The sequence below is a fragment of the Gastrolobium bilobum genome, unplaced genomic scaffold (genome assembly GCF_033153095.1).
Source record: "Gastrolobium bilobum isolate Gb01-03AN ecotype WA unplaced genomic scaffold, APGP_CSIRO_Gbil_v1 utg15966, whole genome shotgun sequence".
Lineage (NCBI taxonomy): Eukaryota > Viridiplantae > Streptophyta > Magnoliopsida > Fabales > Fabaceae > Gastrolobium > Gastrolobium bilobum.
In genome coordinates this window covers 316,463-332,861 of record NW_026897912.1, presented here as the reverse complement: position 1 = coordinate 332,861, position 16,399 = coordinate 316,463, and the positions used below count along the sequence as shown (strand labels likewise).

At 33.6% G+C, this 16,399-nt stretch overlaps 2 protein-coding genes across 2 annotated transcripts; both read right to left on the bottom strand.

Annotated features, from left to right (window-relative positions):
• Positions 1–779: 779 nt before the first annotated feature.
• On the bottom strand, positions 780–7,088 carry LOC133311359 (5'-methylthioadenosine nucleosidase). Its single transcript, XM_061512393.1, has 8 exons — positions 6,942–7,088; positions 6,793–6,856; positions 6,434–6,525; positions 5,837–5,943; positions 5,196–5,270; positions 3,808–3,882; positions 1,479–1,571; positions 780–1,282 (listed from the first exon to the last, which is right to left on the bottom strand). Exons 1-8 carry the CDS (start codon positions 7,033–7,035, stop codon positions 1,085–1,087), a joined length of 798 nt encoding a protein of 265 aa, XP_061368377.1. The 5' UTR covers positions 7,036–7,088; the 3' UTR covers positions 780–1,084.
• Positions 7,089–11,370: 4,282 nt separating this feature from the next.
• On the bottom strand, positions 11,371–14,122 carry LOC133311358 (COBRA-like protein 1). Its single transcript, XM_061512392.1, has 6 exons — positions 14,047–14,122; positions 13,841–13,920; positions 12,911–13,364; positions 12,480–12,639; positions 12,136–12,389; positions 11,371–11,672 (listed from the first exon to the last, which is right to left on the bottom strand). Exons 1-6 carry the CDS (start codon positions 14,120–14,122, stop codon positions 11,371–11,373), a joined length of 1,326 nt encoding a protein of 441 aa, XP_061368376.1.
• Positions 14,123–16,399: the final 2,277 nt, after the last annotated feature.

The window sequence follows — 16,399 nt, the reverse complement described above, 5'->3', positions numbered from 1 at the left end:
TGTGTAAATTTTACGCCATTTTGATTCTTGTACAAGAGACGTACCGTGTGTGGGTCCTGTGGAAATAACCAATCACCTGCGAAGAAAAGTGGAGTAGAAGACAATGTAATAATACATGGGGAATGATCCGGTTACAAATTTTTTTTACAAATTACACTAAGTATAAGCGGTCATACACTCTTGATTGAAGTATAACCAGTCATACTTAGTGTAATTTGTAAAAATTTGTAAACAAAATTTTTGTAAATATAACATTTTTTATAATATATATATATATATATATATATATATATATATATATATATATATATAGAGAGAGAGAGAGAGAGAGTTATTGTTTCTCAATTCCGTCAACTATATATTATTGCATAACAAGGTGGTGAGGAAAAGCCTTGCCATGGGCTATGCTTGAGAGGTTCTGGCGTGACGATGACAAGTTTATTATTATTAAGACATTAAGTGTGAAACTTTACTAGTCTGTCTCTGTTTTGCTACTTCTCTTTCATGTTATTTCAGGGTCACTAACTGTTACGAATATTGAAGTAGGGTAATTTAAGAGAAATGAATCTTGAGGCCGTATTCTACACTACAGATGCTAGATCAGTATAACTCATTCTCTGCATTGACTGATATGCCTCCGCCAGATTGTCTGTAAGCCTGAGGTAATGTAATCCTTTGATTGCCTCGTGACCGAACCATGAACATTGACAGGCCACAAATTACAACTGGTAGTAAGTGGCAAAATGTTTACAATGATACTTCCATTATAAAATCAAGTTACTCAACATCATTTCATTATCATGAAGAAAACCTTAGACAGTAATTAACCATATTGCTTTATGCAGTTCACTGGAGGATGTCATAGTACATGTTTACAATGAATGCCACAATCTTGGCCAGTTAACTTGTACAGTCTGCAAGGCCAGCACGGGATATAATAGGGTAAGTGAGGGCTGCAATATCCTTCTCAGTTTACAAGTTTCTATATTTGCTTAAACCTCACAAATTCCCGATCAATTATGGCAGTGCACAATTGGAGTCCACCGTACAACATTTTCATAAAACAAAAATACGAAATGGGCTATCAAAGTTCAGATACGTGCTTTCCGTTAATAAAATTAATAACTTGTTCAACAGCCAGATCAAGTGCAGCAGTTACAGCTGCCAAATTCTGCAGGAATTCTTCTGCAGTTGGTTTGTCACCATCAACTATATCAGTCACAGCTTTTATAAAAATTGCAGGAACTTTCAGAAGGTCAGCAACATAAGCAACAGCTGCTCCCTGAGGAAACAATTGAAACAACGAGGTAAAGCCTATATTCAACAAAGGGAAGATATGAACGACTAATAGTTACTTATTCAAATGAGGATTTATTGATTGAACAAGGTATTATATGTGAAGATGTTGATTCATGCCGTCCCCAATTGATGAGGCAAATGTCCCAAGCCCTAGAGAATAACCCAAGTAAAGAGGTTACCTCCATATCTTTAACTGTGGCATCATTTGCAATGATTGATGATTCATCTTGCTCTGTCATGTCTAAAGAGTCACCAGTAGACAATTTAGCTACCTGAAAAATGCACAAATATGGGTGAAGGTACAAATTTTGCTGGATTAATTTAAACAATTAAAGAATTGGACACTGATAACACGATAAAGCAGATCAAATATAACTTGATGTGTTTGAACCATAAGTTTTAAAATTGATCATCACCTTGTTTCTCAGTAGGATAAATCTGTTGTGTAAATGAGCTACTACTATGATTATGATCTAGATAAAGCTGTTTATTCACTTACAAGATTATCAATGCAAAGCCTACTACATTTGTGCCCGATCACAATGAGGAATGACTTGAACAAAATTTCAACCTCTTAATACGTCAATGGTATTATAAGCCTATAAGGAAAATCTGTTCCATTCAATTCACTCAATTGGGTATGGGTCCAAATATCCCAAGATCATCTTGCCTCACCACAAAAGATCACACATCAAGGTGCGAGAGATAAATGAATTATTGATCTGTCAAAAGTAACAGCCAACGCACCTGGTAGCTTATGAATTTTTCCTACATTATAATAAGCTTTTTTTTTTCTTCATTCATTTTTGATTTATTATTAGAAGTGTGTATGGCAGACAGGCAGTGAAAATGAATTAAGCATTTAACAATCCTTTCTTTCAGCAGAAATCTTTTATCCAAGGCAATCCATTTAAAAACTAGGCTCTACATACAGTGTATGCACATTATTATATGCGGGCTTCAACTTTAATCCTTGAAGTCACTATACATATATAAGATGTAAGAATAACTATTCCCAAAAGAAGAACATATCCTAGTCAAAGCATCAAACCAAGACAAACATAAATAATAGGAAGGATACTGTTTGTGCTCAGAGGCTCAAACTTCACAGACTGCATGTGTAACGCCTGGAACTTGCAAGGATCAACGACTATCCCCACACATTAACACGAGACTTTTCAGCGTGCTTTGTCCTCACTCGCAGACTTCCCGGGAAAACCTCCCAGGAGGTCCCCCATCCCAGAATTGCTCCAAGTCCAGCACGCTTAACTATGGAGTTCTTCCGATCCGGGCTACCGAAAAGTAGATGCATCTTGTTAGTATAGATAGTACCAATTAATTCTTATAAGTCATTCCCAACTGTACCGTCCCATACCAGCACAGTCTCTGGAATCCCTCTCTTTCGGGTGTTGATTCGATTCATTCATGTACCCCCAAGCTGCAAGATTTGGCATGAGCCGCTCATTGTCCGTGCCCTTTCGCACCGGCGATCACTCCCTGCCCTTGCCAGCTCTTGGGATGTTACATGCCCACCAGCTTCCGCCTGGTTCGTCCTCGAACCACACCGTACTGGAAGAGAGGTCCTGCTCTGATACCACTTGTAACGCCTGGAACTTGCAAGGATCAACGACTATCCCCACACACTAACACGAGACTTTTCAGCGTGCTTTGTCCTCACTCGCACACTTCCCGGGAAAACTTCCCAGGAGGTCACTCATCCCAGAATTGCTCCATGTCAAGCACGCTTAACTGTGGAATTCTTCCGATCCGGACTACTAAAAAGTAGATGCATCTTGTTAGTATAGGTAGTACCAATTAATTCTTATAAGTCATTCCCAACTGTACCGTCCCATACCAGCACAGTCTCTGGAATCCCTCTCTTTCGGGTGTTGATTCGATTCATTCATGTACCCCCAAGCTGCAAGATTTGGCATGAGCCGCTCATTGTCCGTGCCCTTTCGCACTGGCGATCACTCCCTGCCCTTGCCAGCTCTTGGGATGTTACAGCATGGGCAGTCCTTCAATCTAGTTAATGTGGTTAAACAATGGCACCCAATTTGGATAACAAAATACATTGTGATACCAAGGGATCTTGGTTGGCAATGTGAACTTTGAATAAGACTAACTGTAATAAAGACACTTCTTTTTAATATATATATATATATATATATATATATATATATATATATATATATATATATATATATCTAATAACCTACTCAAGCAAAAATGTCAGCAGAAGCAAGAAATGATAAAGTTTGGAATATTTGTTAACTTTGAAGGGTTTGGTGTTTGTTATTTTAAATGACATAAGTTATGTCATTTTAGGAGAGAGATAGACACAGAAAAACGGAAATCATAGGAGAGAAAGTTGGTGGTTTTTTTTAATTTAAAGTTCAAATTTTTTGTGTATGTATCTCTCTTAAAATGACATAACTTTCTGTCATTTAAAATGACAAACACTTTTCCCTAACTTTGAATATACACAGTTTAGCAGATAGCACTCACCTTTAGATTAAGTTCCTTTGCAAGGTTGGGGGTTTCAAAGGCTTTACGTAAACCAACTCCATACATATCAAAAACCTACAGAAGACAATAATATATATATATATATATATATATATATATATATATATATATATATATATATATATATCAATGTTAATAGCAAATCTTCTACTTACTATTTGCAAGAACCAAGCAAGATTTGGGCACGTAAATTACTAAATGCCCACCCCCCACAATAAAAAGAAAAAGAAAAGAAAAGAAAAATAGATGCAGCTGTGGTGTAATAAGCACTCTGAAACATTTAGTATAATATTATTCATATATATTATCTCAGGTCATACTTTTGCTCAGAAGCAATAAACAAAGATGAAACATGCACCTGTTTAAGTATAATATGAATGCTTATTAAAAAATTCAATTTAAAAATGAAAAACAAATATCTATTTAGCATTCATCTTACTGATGAAAGATCTCAAACTAAGTTTTAAAATTCAAAATTAACAAGTACCAAAATAAAATTCTTAAAATCTATCAACAACATCAACATCAACAACACCTTTATCCCAAACTCTTCAAATCTATCTACTAAAAAAAATGTCTTAAAACTATTGCAGTAAAGTCCAACGCCATGGTCCTCTTTGGTAGCTCCCTAACTAGCCAATTGCAAGATTTTATAGGAAAAAAGATGGGATTTTATCCGTTTGATTTATTTGCCAACACATTAAAAGACTTCAAAACACAACTTGACATACTTTTAGTATACAATACTTAAACGGATATGGATCCTCTCGTGAAAATTCACATGACCATGTCATGTGGAGAATCATAACCATACAAAGGTGGATCAATGGTTAAAAAGGAGGAGAGAGAAAAAATGATAAAATAAATAGTTACGAAATCATAACCGTTGATTTACCTTTGTATGGTTGTGATCTTCCCACATGACCATATCATGTTTTTTTGGCACATGAGAGGATCCATTTCCATACTTAAACACATAAGATCGACAGGTCAAGCACCTCACTCTTACTCTCTCATTTCTCTCCAATGGAGCAAATAAAGCAAGATTAGGCAATAATGCCCAAAAGCTTTTATAATTATTTTAGATAAAAGAACAATATTACAGGAATGAAAGAGGAGATACATGGAAAAAGGAGGATAAAGTATCGTGTATGGATTAAAAAAGAAAAAAACCAGAGCAAGGATATATTTTCTTTATTTTTTATCCCCCCTTTCTCCACTCCTCCCACAACACATACAAACACAATAAAAAACACCACCAACAACAATAGATCATTCCAGTCTTAAATACAATCACATTTCAAGTAGAGAGGAGAGCAAAAGACAAAACAAGCGAAAGGTACTAAAAGGAATAACATAACACTTACAGGTATGGGTATTCTTCTGTCGTGAAAAGCACAATCTGATACAATGAAAATATCACCAACACTAGCTCCTTTGGCCTGAAAGAATCCATGAATGAACAATACTTAGAAAAATATGTTCATGCACATAAAAATGCATATATCTGCATCGGAATATTTTCAGCTACATACATAATCATTTAAAGATTTCAATTTACTATGAAGAGTTATATTTGTACACGTCGACCAATGCTGGAAAGTAGAACAACTGCACAAACAGGTAAAATACCACAATTTTGTCACCAACAAATCACAATTATGTTGTCAATACTCTTAAACTAGTTATACACTTCAGTTCAATCCATTTCTTGATTTCAAAACAATTTATAAATAAAATTATGGCATAAAATCAATGGCCATGACTGAATGGTAAGGGTGAAAAATGGGTATATAGAAAAGGAAAAATATTGTATCAGATCATTACAATCAATTATCACAAAAATGAATGGCGTGCATAACAATTTCATAGGAAAGAGGACCGAGACTAACAAAATTAGGAAGAGACCACGGAATACAACACAACATACAGAAATTTTGGAGTACAGAACCATAAAACCAGCACTGTAGCACTACTGTCAGGAAAGAGGGGGGAAGACAGTGCCTACCTTGAAGCCACCAGCAGTGCCTGCATTTATGATCAAGTCTGGCTGCAATGCTTGAATAGCAGCATATGTTACAAGAGCAGATGATAGCGTGCCCACACTATCAACCCCTGAAAGAAATGGGTCAGGACTCATCAAATGAAAATTTGAAATCAAACCAAAATTGCCACTTGCTTTCATTATGTTCCTTGCAGAGGTGTGGTGGGGGCATGTTAAATAGTTATACTAATACACATCCGTACCACTGCTCATTTGACACAATCTGGAAATAAAGAAAGTCTAGGCTTGATAAAAGTCAGCTGAAATTCGGCTGAGATAGAATTGGATCAGAATGCCCTGATTTTATATTTGTTGGTAGTGATCTTGATTGTGTTAGCAACCCAATCATTATTCCCAGCTTATCACATTTCTTCCAAACAATCAAATATCAATGCATCATTAACCTAATTAAGAATGGTTATATATTGCAATTTTGTATCATTCTTGTAAAAAGAATCAAATATGAATTTAAGCAGTAAAAATGTTAAAGCTACCTACAACTTTTTGACCTGATAGAAGTGGTGTAGTACGAAATAAATTGAAAAGAACAGACATCTTTACCCAAAGCTGGATCTTTTCCAGGCCAAATCAAGTTTATATTGAGATCTTTGTATGTCCCGTGATAACGAACCCATGGAACCCCTTGCGGAAACCTGCACCATTGTGCAAAGACACATCAACCCCCAAAAAATAAACTAAGCAAAGTTCTTACATGTTGCAGAAAACTAAAAACTAATTGTATGTTGCGTAGCATATGCACAAGCTTTCTTTCGTTTTTTCTTTCTTTTTTTCTTTCTTTTTTTTAACTTTTGTTCCAGTGAGGTTAACTAAAATAAAATTAGAAAAAAAGAAGAGAGAGTATGGGTTAACTAAACAGAGTAAGTGATCTTAAACCCTAAGAGAGAGAGAGAGAGACGGACGGAGAGTGAGGGTCTTCGGTGAGCTGAAACTTATTGACAACGGGAAGCGCTTCCGTCTGCATAGCTGTTATTCGAAACTAACATTAACATAACATTAAGAAAATCAATGAACACAAAGAAAGACAGACAACATAATATGAGTGACGTACCAATGACGATGACGATGTTGGAAATTGGTTTAGGTTCGGCAACCATGGCTTCCTCTGGAGCCGGCGCATCTAATTGGTCGCCACGCGCTGCCATACCTGATTCCTATGCCTTATTATGACTTTTCTTCTTTCTATTTCCCCGCAATACCACTTACCACTTGCGTCTATGAACATATTTCCCTATATATATATATATATATAGGTAGGATCCTTTGACACCGATGTCAAATTTGAAATTTGACATCTCATCTGAGAGCCGTTAGATCAAAAAAGATCAATGGTGTCCCATGCTTACAAATCAGAATCGTTGATATTTTTTGATCTAACGGCTCTCAGATGAGGTGTCAAATTTTAAATTTGATACCGGTGTCAAAGGATCCTGCCTCATATATATATATATATATATATATGAGGCAGGATCCTTTGATACCGGTGTCAAAATTCAAATTTGACACCTCACTTGAGAGTCATTAGATCAAAAAAGATCAACGGTGTCACATGCTTGCAAATCATAGACGTTGATATTTTTTGATCTAATGACTCTTAGTTGAGGTGTCAAATTTGAATTTTGACACTGGTGTCAAAGGATCCTACCTCTCTATATATATATATATATATATATATGGGTTAAGATCATTTTACACCCGTGTAAGTTACACTCTCAATCTTGATCGTTGATCTCACTTGTATCTAATGGCTATAATTTTTTTAGAAATGTGAACAATTGGATACAAGTGGATCAATGTTCAAGATTGAGTGTAAGACTTCTAACTCTTACACCAGTGTAAGAATATCCTACCTATATATATATATATATATATATATATATATATATATATATATATATATACCACTTTGAATTTAGGATTTAATAATTTACAGATTACGCAATGTGATTGGTAAATTATAATTTAATTTGTTTTCTTGTAAATGTTGAGCCAGTTGAGGTAACTGGTTACGCACTGCTCTATTTCTACATAATTCGTCAAGTCTCGTGATTATGAAATTAACTTCGCCATGGAATATTTCTCAGTTCTTACATTATTTATTAATTTTAAGTAGATTGGACACAGGCAAAAAAAAATATTCATAACATTTAGGCATATATGGTGGACATGATGGAAATAACACTACATGATAAATTATCATAATTTTCCTCTTATCTATTATTTTTTAATTAAGGGAATATTATAAATTTATACTACTCACAACCTATTAAGTCGAGGATCATCACAAATTTGACCTCATAATCTTTTTATTATAACTTCACTATGGAATGCAAAAGTTAGCCTGTCATTGGAAAAAAAATCTCTAAGCGACCCATATAAATTTTGGGTGGTCCCTCTCACAATCAATTTTGTTTTTTCTTTTTATTTCCTATTTGTGAGAAGTAGCTGCTCTGGCCCATTAAAATCGTTCTCCTCTTCTTGGCTAACCACCTCCACAACAGCCTGCGCTTGCCATAAGAGAACGTGTCAAATTCTAGTTTTATTCTCCTCTTTGAACTTATACGATGATGGTTTTGATTCTTCTTTGTCTTTACGAGAATGTAAGATTGATTCTCAACACAAATACTCCGAGCTTCAGTAGTGTAATCCTTAACATTTTCGAATCTTTTAACAATTATCTTCTCTCCAAATTTCAATATATATATATATATATATATTAATTACTCACTCACAATTTTTTCCAAACAAAATTTTCCCGTAAAGGTAAGGAAGAATAAGAACCATCTAATTCAGATAGGATAAGAGAACAACAATTAGGCACCTGATACGGTGTTCCGAATTGCAAGGGTTGTAATTAGGTGGGGATTTATCAACGATAGTGGTTCGGTGCTTCAGTGACGAGGGCTGATCTGAATGAAACACATCCAAATCAGATATATCAAGTCTAAGTACAAAATCCCTCAGGTTCTCGCCTTCAATGAGACAACAATTCTCAATGATTGTCGCAACAACCATTGCTCGCGGACAGAATGATAATTGATACCCTATCTACGACTTAGTTGCAACTTGATAGATAAGACCATAGTTTATGGAAAGCCAACAAGAACATTAGGAAGACACACACAAAAAAATAAAAATTCTAAACTCCATTCAATAAAACATAATTTCCTAAAATTAAGAAATTTCCTAAAAATAAAGATAATGATGAGGATAACGATACAATTAGGAAAGATTCTAAAGATTGAGATAAAGATAATTATCTCCTAAAAATAAGAATTTTTTTTAAAGATAAAGATAAATCAACTAAATACAATCAAATAAATCTATTATTTGGTAAGTTCAAACTCGAACTCAAAATATATCTCAAATCGTAGCCTTTAAAACGAGCCAAATTTATTGAAAACACGGATCATGCTTAATGGACCATAAATTTGATTGAGAAATGATATCTTGAATCAACCTATTGAATATTTATTGAATTTTCTTAGTTGAGCTTTAGTATCTAGAATAACTGGAGCTTGGATCGAGTCCCTGAGCAGGACTAACCTGGTCATAAGAGCTAGATTTCATATTCCCATCAAAGCTTCAAGGGAGAAGCATATGTGGCTATGTTCAAGACTAAAGAATGTGATATTTTCATTACTATTTTATTCAATCATAACCCAAGTCCCTTTAGGATATAACTTATATAGGATAAATTCAGCTAATAAGATGAATTTATCTTATTTTTTTCTGATTATTATTTATCAATTTATCGATTATTCGACTAGTTTGATTCAAGTTGGGTCGGACCATGAACTGCAACACTCTTCCTATTAAGTTTTAACACATCTGTCTCTTCATGAACTCAAACTCAAGACCACTAATTAAGTTAAAACAACTCAACCACTGCATTTCCACAAATTTGATGGTAAGTTTATCTTATTCTCACCAAATAATAAATTAGAACGTCTTATTGTCTATCGGATCATATTCTCTTTAATTTGTCCCATGATGGACCCTTAAAATACATATTCAAAATCACCTGTAAATTTTAAAGATTGAATTAAAAATTTTGACTTATCATATTCAAACAAATTTAGTGGGAAATCGTAGACAACATGTAGTTTTTTTACTAAATGATTGTTTTCTTCAATTTTCAACTTACGAACAATGTTAAAAATGACATTTCAACATAAAATATTCGTGACTCAGTTATCTACTTAACGATTTTATTAGGTTTACCATTATTCGGTATTAGATGTAGCAGTTTTTTTATAGATACAGTAGATTTAATTAATTTTCGTAACAAAATAGATATATGCCCATGATAAACATAAAATACAAAGAAAAAGGTAATTTAGTAATTTACCCCCAAATGAATTATAAAAACTTAGAAGTAACAAATAACAAATTAATATTTGCAATAGATATATTATTCTACCTGTATATTTTTAATGTCTATTTTTATACCATTCTCCGATACTGTTAAATTAGAATTTAAACCAATTTTACTATTTTTCTCTCCTCTTTAGATTATGATATAATGATGTTGGAGATTTATAATAAGATAGGCATGCAAAAATGGTAAGTAGAATAACTATCCATATTTTCAAAAGCCTAGGTTTGAAACGTGGGGTACAACACCCAAATTTATATTTTATTTAATAAAATTGTTTTGAAAGACATTTAACAATATCATTTAATACACATTAATTTTAAGAAAAAATAAATAATAAAATAAAATAAAGATAAAGCGTCCTGTGGTTTAATAAAACCAAAATTAACATTTAATAGTGATAGCATTATTTATTAATAAATTAATCATAAAATTACTTCGAGAAGTAAAAGTATTTAATAAAACTAAATATTAAATACAAAATAAAAATTATGTTAATTTTTTAAAATTAACACGATAATAAATATAAATAAGACAAAAATATTATGGTGAGTATTGATAAGAAAAAAGTTAATTAAGTAATACTGATAGTATACAATAAAATTTAATTCAATTCAGAAGTACAAATTTATTTTCAATGAAAAAAAATATTACATATAAAATGAACATTAAGTTTTTCCTTATTCTTTTCAATATAATAATACAATTAAAATAAACAAAAATATAAGAATGTAACAACTAATGAAATACATGAGTAACGGATGAAGGTTATCCCAACTGCATCTTGCCATGATACATTGCCAAAGCAGGGGAAGGTTATTCTAAGTAACAAAACACACTCAAAACTTAAAATGTTAAACTAAGAAGGGCACACACACAACACTAATACTTTGTTTGCTGTGCGGCTCTTCCAAATACTGTAGTGTAGAATGTAAACACCTGAATTTTGAGTTGCTTTAAACCCAACAAATTGATTACCAAACACGCCACAATGAATTGGCATATATTTTACATCAAATGGGAAAGTACTCCAAGAAAACACAATGGATCCTTCAAATTTGAGGAAGATGCTAGGCACTAAGGTAAAGTAAGTAGTCAATGTTCAAAACCAAAGGAATGCTAGGGCAAGAAACAAAGATATTAATAAGGGATTGAAACCACATGAGTAAGTTGTTGGTCTTGAGCTACCATTTGGTAACATAGGGAATGTATCCGGTAAAGGCATTTCACAGTTCTCGCCATTGAAATATACTCTTCTCGGAAATGCCCATCCGTTACTTAATGTGAAAGAATTTGGATCTTTTTCCAATATTATATCTGTTGTCACCATCCTCAGTTGATCTTTATCTGAATGCAATAACTCACTGTTGTAAAAATCTATCCCCCAATAAAGGGAAACTCCATCTGCCACAATAGAGTACAAGTTTATCAATTTAATGAAAAGTTAAATCACACTGTCATCAATAGCAACCAAGAATTTCAGGATTTCTTGCACGTATATATATTTTGGGAAAATGTTAATTGCATGAATGTAACAAATACATTGCTTTACATATGAAGAAGCTTGTGGCAGAATTAGAATGTAAAAATATGTAGAATAACAACATGATTTCCATTGTAATCAACCTGTAAAACCTATGTAAGTGATGCATTATCAATGAGTTATCTTTTATTTAAATACTTACAAATAGGTAAAATTTAAGATTTCTTACTCATAATGACGTAGGTGACAACTCAATTTTCTTTAAATTTAATCAAAAGAATTAGAAAATCTTAAAAGTTTTCTATTATCAATCACCAATAGTTATTTTTATTTTATTTTATTTTATCATCCATGATAGGATTATGCTCTTCAGTGTGTATGTACCTTGGAGCCCAAGGGCCGGAAGTTTAGTACTGTTGAAGCTGTAAGTTATTGCATTTTGGCTTAAACCAGGATGTTGAACCAGTACGTTCCAGTTTGAATAGTTTCTATTATAGTTGTAGTTAGAAATTGTTAGCTTCACCCTCCAATGATCCACATAGTTGTTCTTGAAATGCCAATGGACTCGAATTGGGCACATGTGCTTAGTGCATTCTATTATGTTGTCCTCATTTGACTGTGGCAAGGGATCACCTGGCCTGGTAAGATAAGCACACAAAGGAGAAATGAGTGACCTGAGAGAATGCCCTTACTTTTATTGAATACAAATCTGAGCAATTGAAATGCACCTTATGCAAGGCCCTGTACTTTCATCTGATTCTGGACACCCACAACTGCAATTACGGCATGAAGTGATAGCAGGGTTGTAAAATGTTGAGAGGGAAACACAGCATAATGGTGATGTATTTGCTACGAAACTGGAGTACGTACATGTTGACTTCCAAGTTCCTGGAGTGCAAAATGTATGCTACTAAGTACTAACCAATTAGGATTACAAGCGTACGTTCACCATTTTTCTTATTTAGTGTATTCAGTAACATAAATCATTTCTTAATTTGCATTCTTATTTGTGTGTTTCATACTTATTTAATTCTTTTTTAGGGAACTTTCTTTCAAGGCTAGAACATAAGAAAAACCATTTCTTGCATGTGAATATTACATAACATTAAGAAGAGCAGAACTACATTGTCTATATGTCACAGAGTCACAGAGAACTTACTGATAGCTGGAACTTGTCTTCGTCCCCCAGAATCTGAGGAAACAGTGGGATCAACATCCAGAAGTGGACTACAAGTGTAACCAGGACCTGGGGCCATCAATGTAAGATTATTAGGTGCTTGTCCAAGTGGGTTTCCCCCCAAGTTGCGAACTTCAAGTTCAAATAAAGAGAATGACTTCAAAGGATCAATAGCCCATGCAGAGAGGAGGCCACCATTACAGCAATGCTCTGACCTGTTTTTTGTGACATCTGGAGTGAGATCAACTATGATGGGATCTTTCTTGCAAGAATGTGGCATCTGAGAGCCGCTGTAAGATGAGCAATTCCCTCTATCAGTTGCAACGGCACCATTCATTGACCATATCACTTCACTGTTAGCCCATATCCATCCTAGTTTCCACCCAGGTTTGTCTACATGGCGATATTGATAATAGTTTTGAAGGGTCACCCTTCCCTGTTGAAAACATTCAAGGCTTCATGGTAGATTCTAGTTGTGCTTCATTACTTAACATTCATTGTATATATGCAAAATGATAGAACTTAAATCAATTAGTTACAGTCAAAAGAATCAACTCGAAATGCCTTTAATTAGTGTAATTTGCGGATCAACTTCATACATTGGATCATTGGCTAAGTTGATTGGAAATTTTGAAATTTCATTATGTGATTCATCGGGGCAAGTTCTCATTCTTGTATCCCTAAGACATTATAGTATCATTTTTAAGTTCAAGCACTGAAGATGAAAATATTTGCTTTTAGGATTTATTATAGTACTGTTCTTCTTCAAGTAAAGAAACATAGAAAGTAGATAAAAGGGTGCTGAGTGGCATCCTGAGTAATTTTTGCTATGCTTTGTTGACCATAATCGTGAAGCAGCTAAATATGAGGTTCAAAAATCAAATTGCGGTTTCAAAGGGTGATGGTACTGACCAGATATCCATTGTCTGTCCGTTGGTAAATGTCAAAAGTTACAGAAATGTTACCATTTGGATCCCACGGGTCATAGCAATCTGCAGAAAAGGTTGAGAACTAAATGAGCAAACGAAAGAAGACAAGAAAAAGTAGAGTTAGCTAGACCATGGCATCCACTGAAAACTGAACACAAGCAGCAAGCAAAAAAAGGAAAAGTGCAGTGCCTGATAAAGTACACAGAGCAATCAATAGTATCAACTTCAGTGTATGAGGATATAGACGATGAAAAATCAGCACCATTTTTTTCTTTGAAGATGGACTGCGGAATGTCACAAGAGCATGAGACAAAAGAATTGCCTTTATTAACAAGTCGTGTATCAATGTAGAGAAACTCGTTATCTGCTCCTCCTTATTATATTACTCGAATCAAACAAAGGGTCATCATTGGAAATATCAACTAATTATATGACTAGACAAATCCAGCATTTTACTAAACCTTAAAATGGTTCCACTCGAATGCTGACAAGCTACAGAATAATATGTTATGCAATTACAAATAAATCCTCCTGCCCAAAACTTGTTTAAGCACTCAAAGTCAACAAAAGGATGGTTCATGTTTTCTTAACCTGACATAACTCAGAGACACTGTATTATGCATTGTTCTTAGGATAAGGTACGAGTCCTTGTTTACTTACCAGTGAAACAAATCAAAGTAAACCTGGTCACTAAAAAGCAACGTTGTTAACATGGTAACAGTAAGTCAGAAACAGGGCTAAAACCTTAGGCATTTTGTTTCCATTGAACTTTACATGATCAGAGACAAAGGGTAATCTTCCATGACAAATTTATTACCCGGATTATGCAATTGTATTCATTAAACAATACGGTAGAAAAATATATTCCATTTTTTGACGCGTCGTGGGAATGAAGCTTATGTTTGTCATCTAAATTGAATTGGAAAGTATTTTTTTCAGCAACTAGTTGTCATTATTTATCTCCTTCAGTTTGGTAAATAGTCATTTATTAGAAAGCTATCAGCATCACGTATTTAAAAATAAAATCAACACTCAAATAATTTTCTTTTTCTTTTTCACGTCCATAAATAAGCTAAAACCTTGCAAAAAAAAAAATTCATATAAAATTTTGCATTTCGAAATAAACGAAAAAAAGAATATTGGGCTTGAAGGAAATATGAGATGGAAACAATGCATTTGTCCACTAGTTGCCAGATCATTAAATGGAAATATGAGATCAGATGTATGAAATTGAGAGGATTACTATATCCGCTTAAACAGTCCAAATGGACTAACAAAGGTTAAATAGCATCCAAGACTTTTGGCGAGCATTTTCAGAACAGAGAAGATGACTCCTATTAATCACATGCTTGGAGAACACGTAAGATAGGATCCAATATTTTGGAGGAAGAGGAAAACGATAATGTTGTAGCTGTTATGCGGTAAGAACATGTCGTCATAGAGGATAGCAAGGTTTTCCTGTCAAGCCCTTCGTGTTGCGCATATACCTGAAATATTGTTCCCTCATAGCTGTTTATTAGCAATAAATGAGACCTAGTTTCACAAGTATAGTTACAGAAAAAGCATTGGACTCCAAAGGATAAAAATATAATTTACATTAAAAGCTAAAAATTTATAAAATAACTTCAAAATTATAAAAACTATTATGTATCTTTTAAAAGTAGAGTGTCTAGGGGTCAAATTATCATATAAGTGTGTACATATTATGTTCCATTGAGGAGATTACATATTGATCATAGGGAAAGTTGTTGAGAACAAGAAGGCATATATTTCCTTGGTTCCAAAATTATCCATGTCCTTGATTTATACGCAGCTATACTATCCAATCGCTCCAACAACCAACCTTGTACGGTGGCAGATTTTCTTTACGGTGGGGCAGCTGCCCCCAACATTATTTGTTTTTCCCGTAGAAAAATAAAAAAATTAGTTATTTTCTTTAAAACCTATGAGGTTATGTCGCATATAAATAATGAGAGATCAATTGAGCATTTTAAAAAATAAAAATAAAAATCATCAAATCACATTTGATTAGTATTGACTAGTACAAAGAGGTAATCAAAACCAGAATATATTTTGGTATCTATAGCTCATCTCTCGCCGTTCTCACAATTCAAGTACTGGTCAAATCGTAAATGACATATTGTTAATGGTAGAAGTGTTTATCATTTTAAATGACATAAAATTATATCATTTTAAGAGAGAGATAGACATAAAATAATTTTTTTATTTAAAATTTAAATTAAAAAAAACCACTCATTTTATCTCCCATGATTTTCATTCTTTGCGTCTATCTCTCTCCTAAAATGACATAACTTATGTCATTTAGAATGACAAACATCAAACCCTTGTTAATAGTAACTAATCTCGTATACGCTCTACAGGGTGGGTGGTTAATATCTGCATCAATCACAACTCAAATAAATATGATTTACACATTAATTCAGCTAGCTCCTAAGTAATTCTTAGTTAGACATGATTTATTTTTGACATGTGTAAGATTATGTAAATAATTGTTGAAATACTCAAATGTGATGAAGTCTCA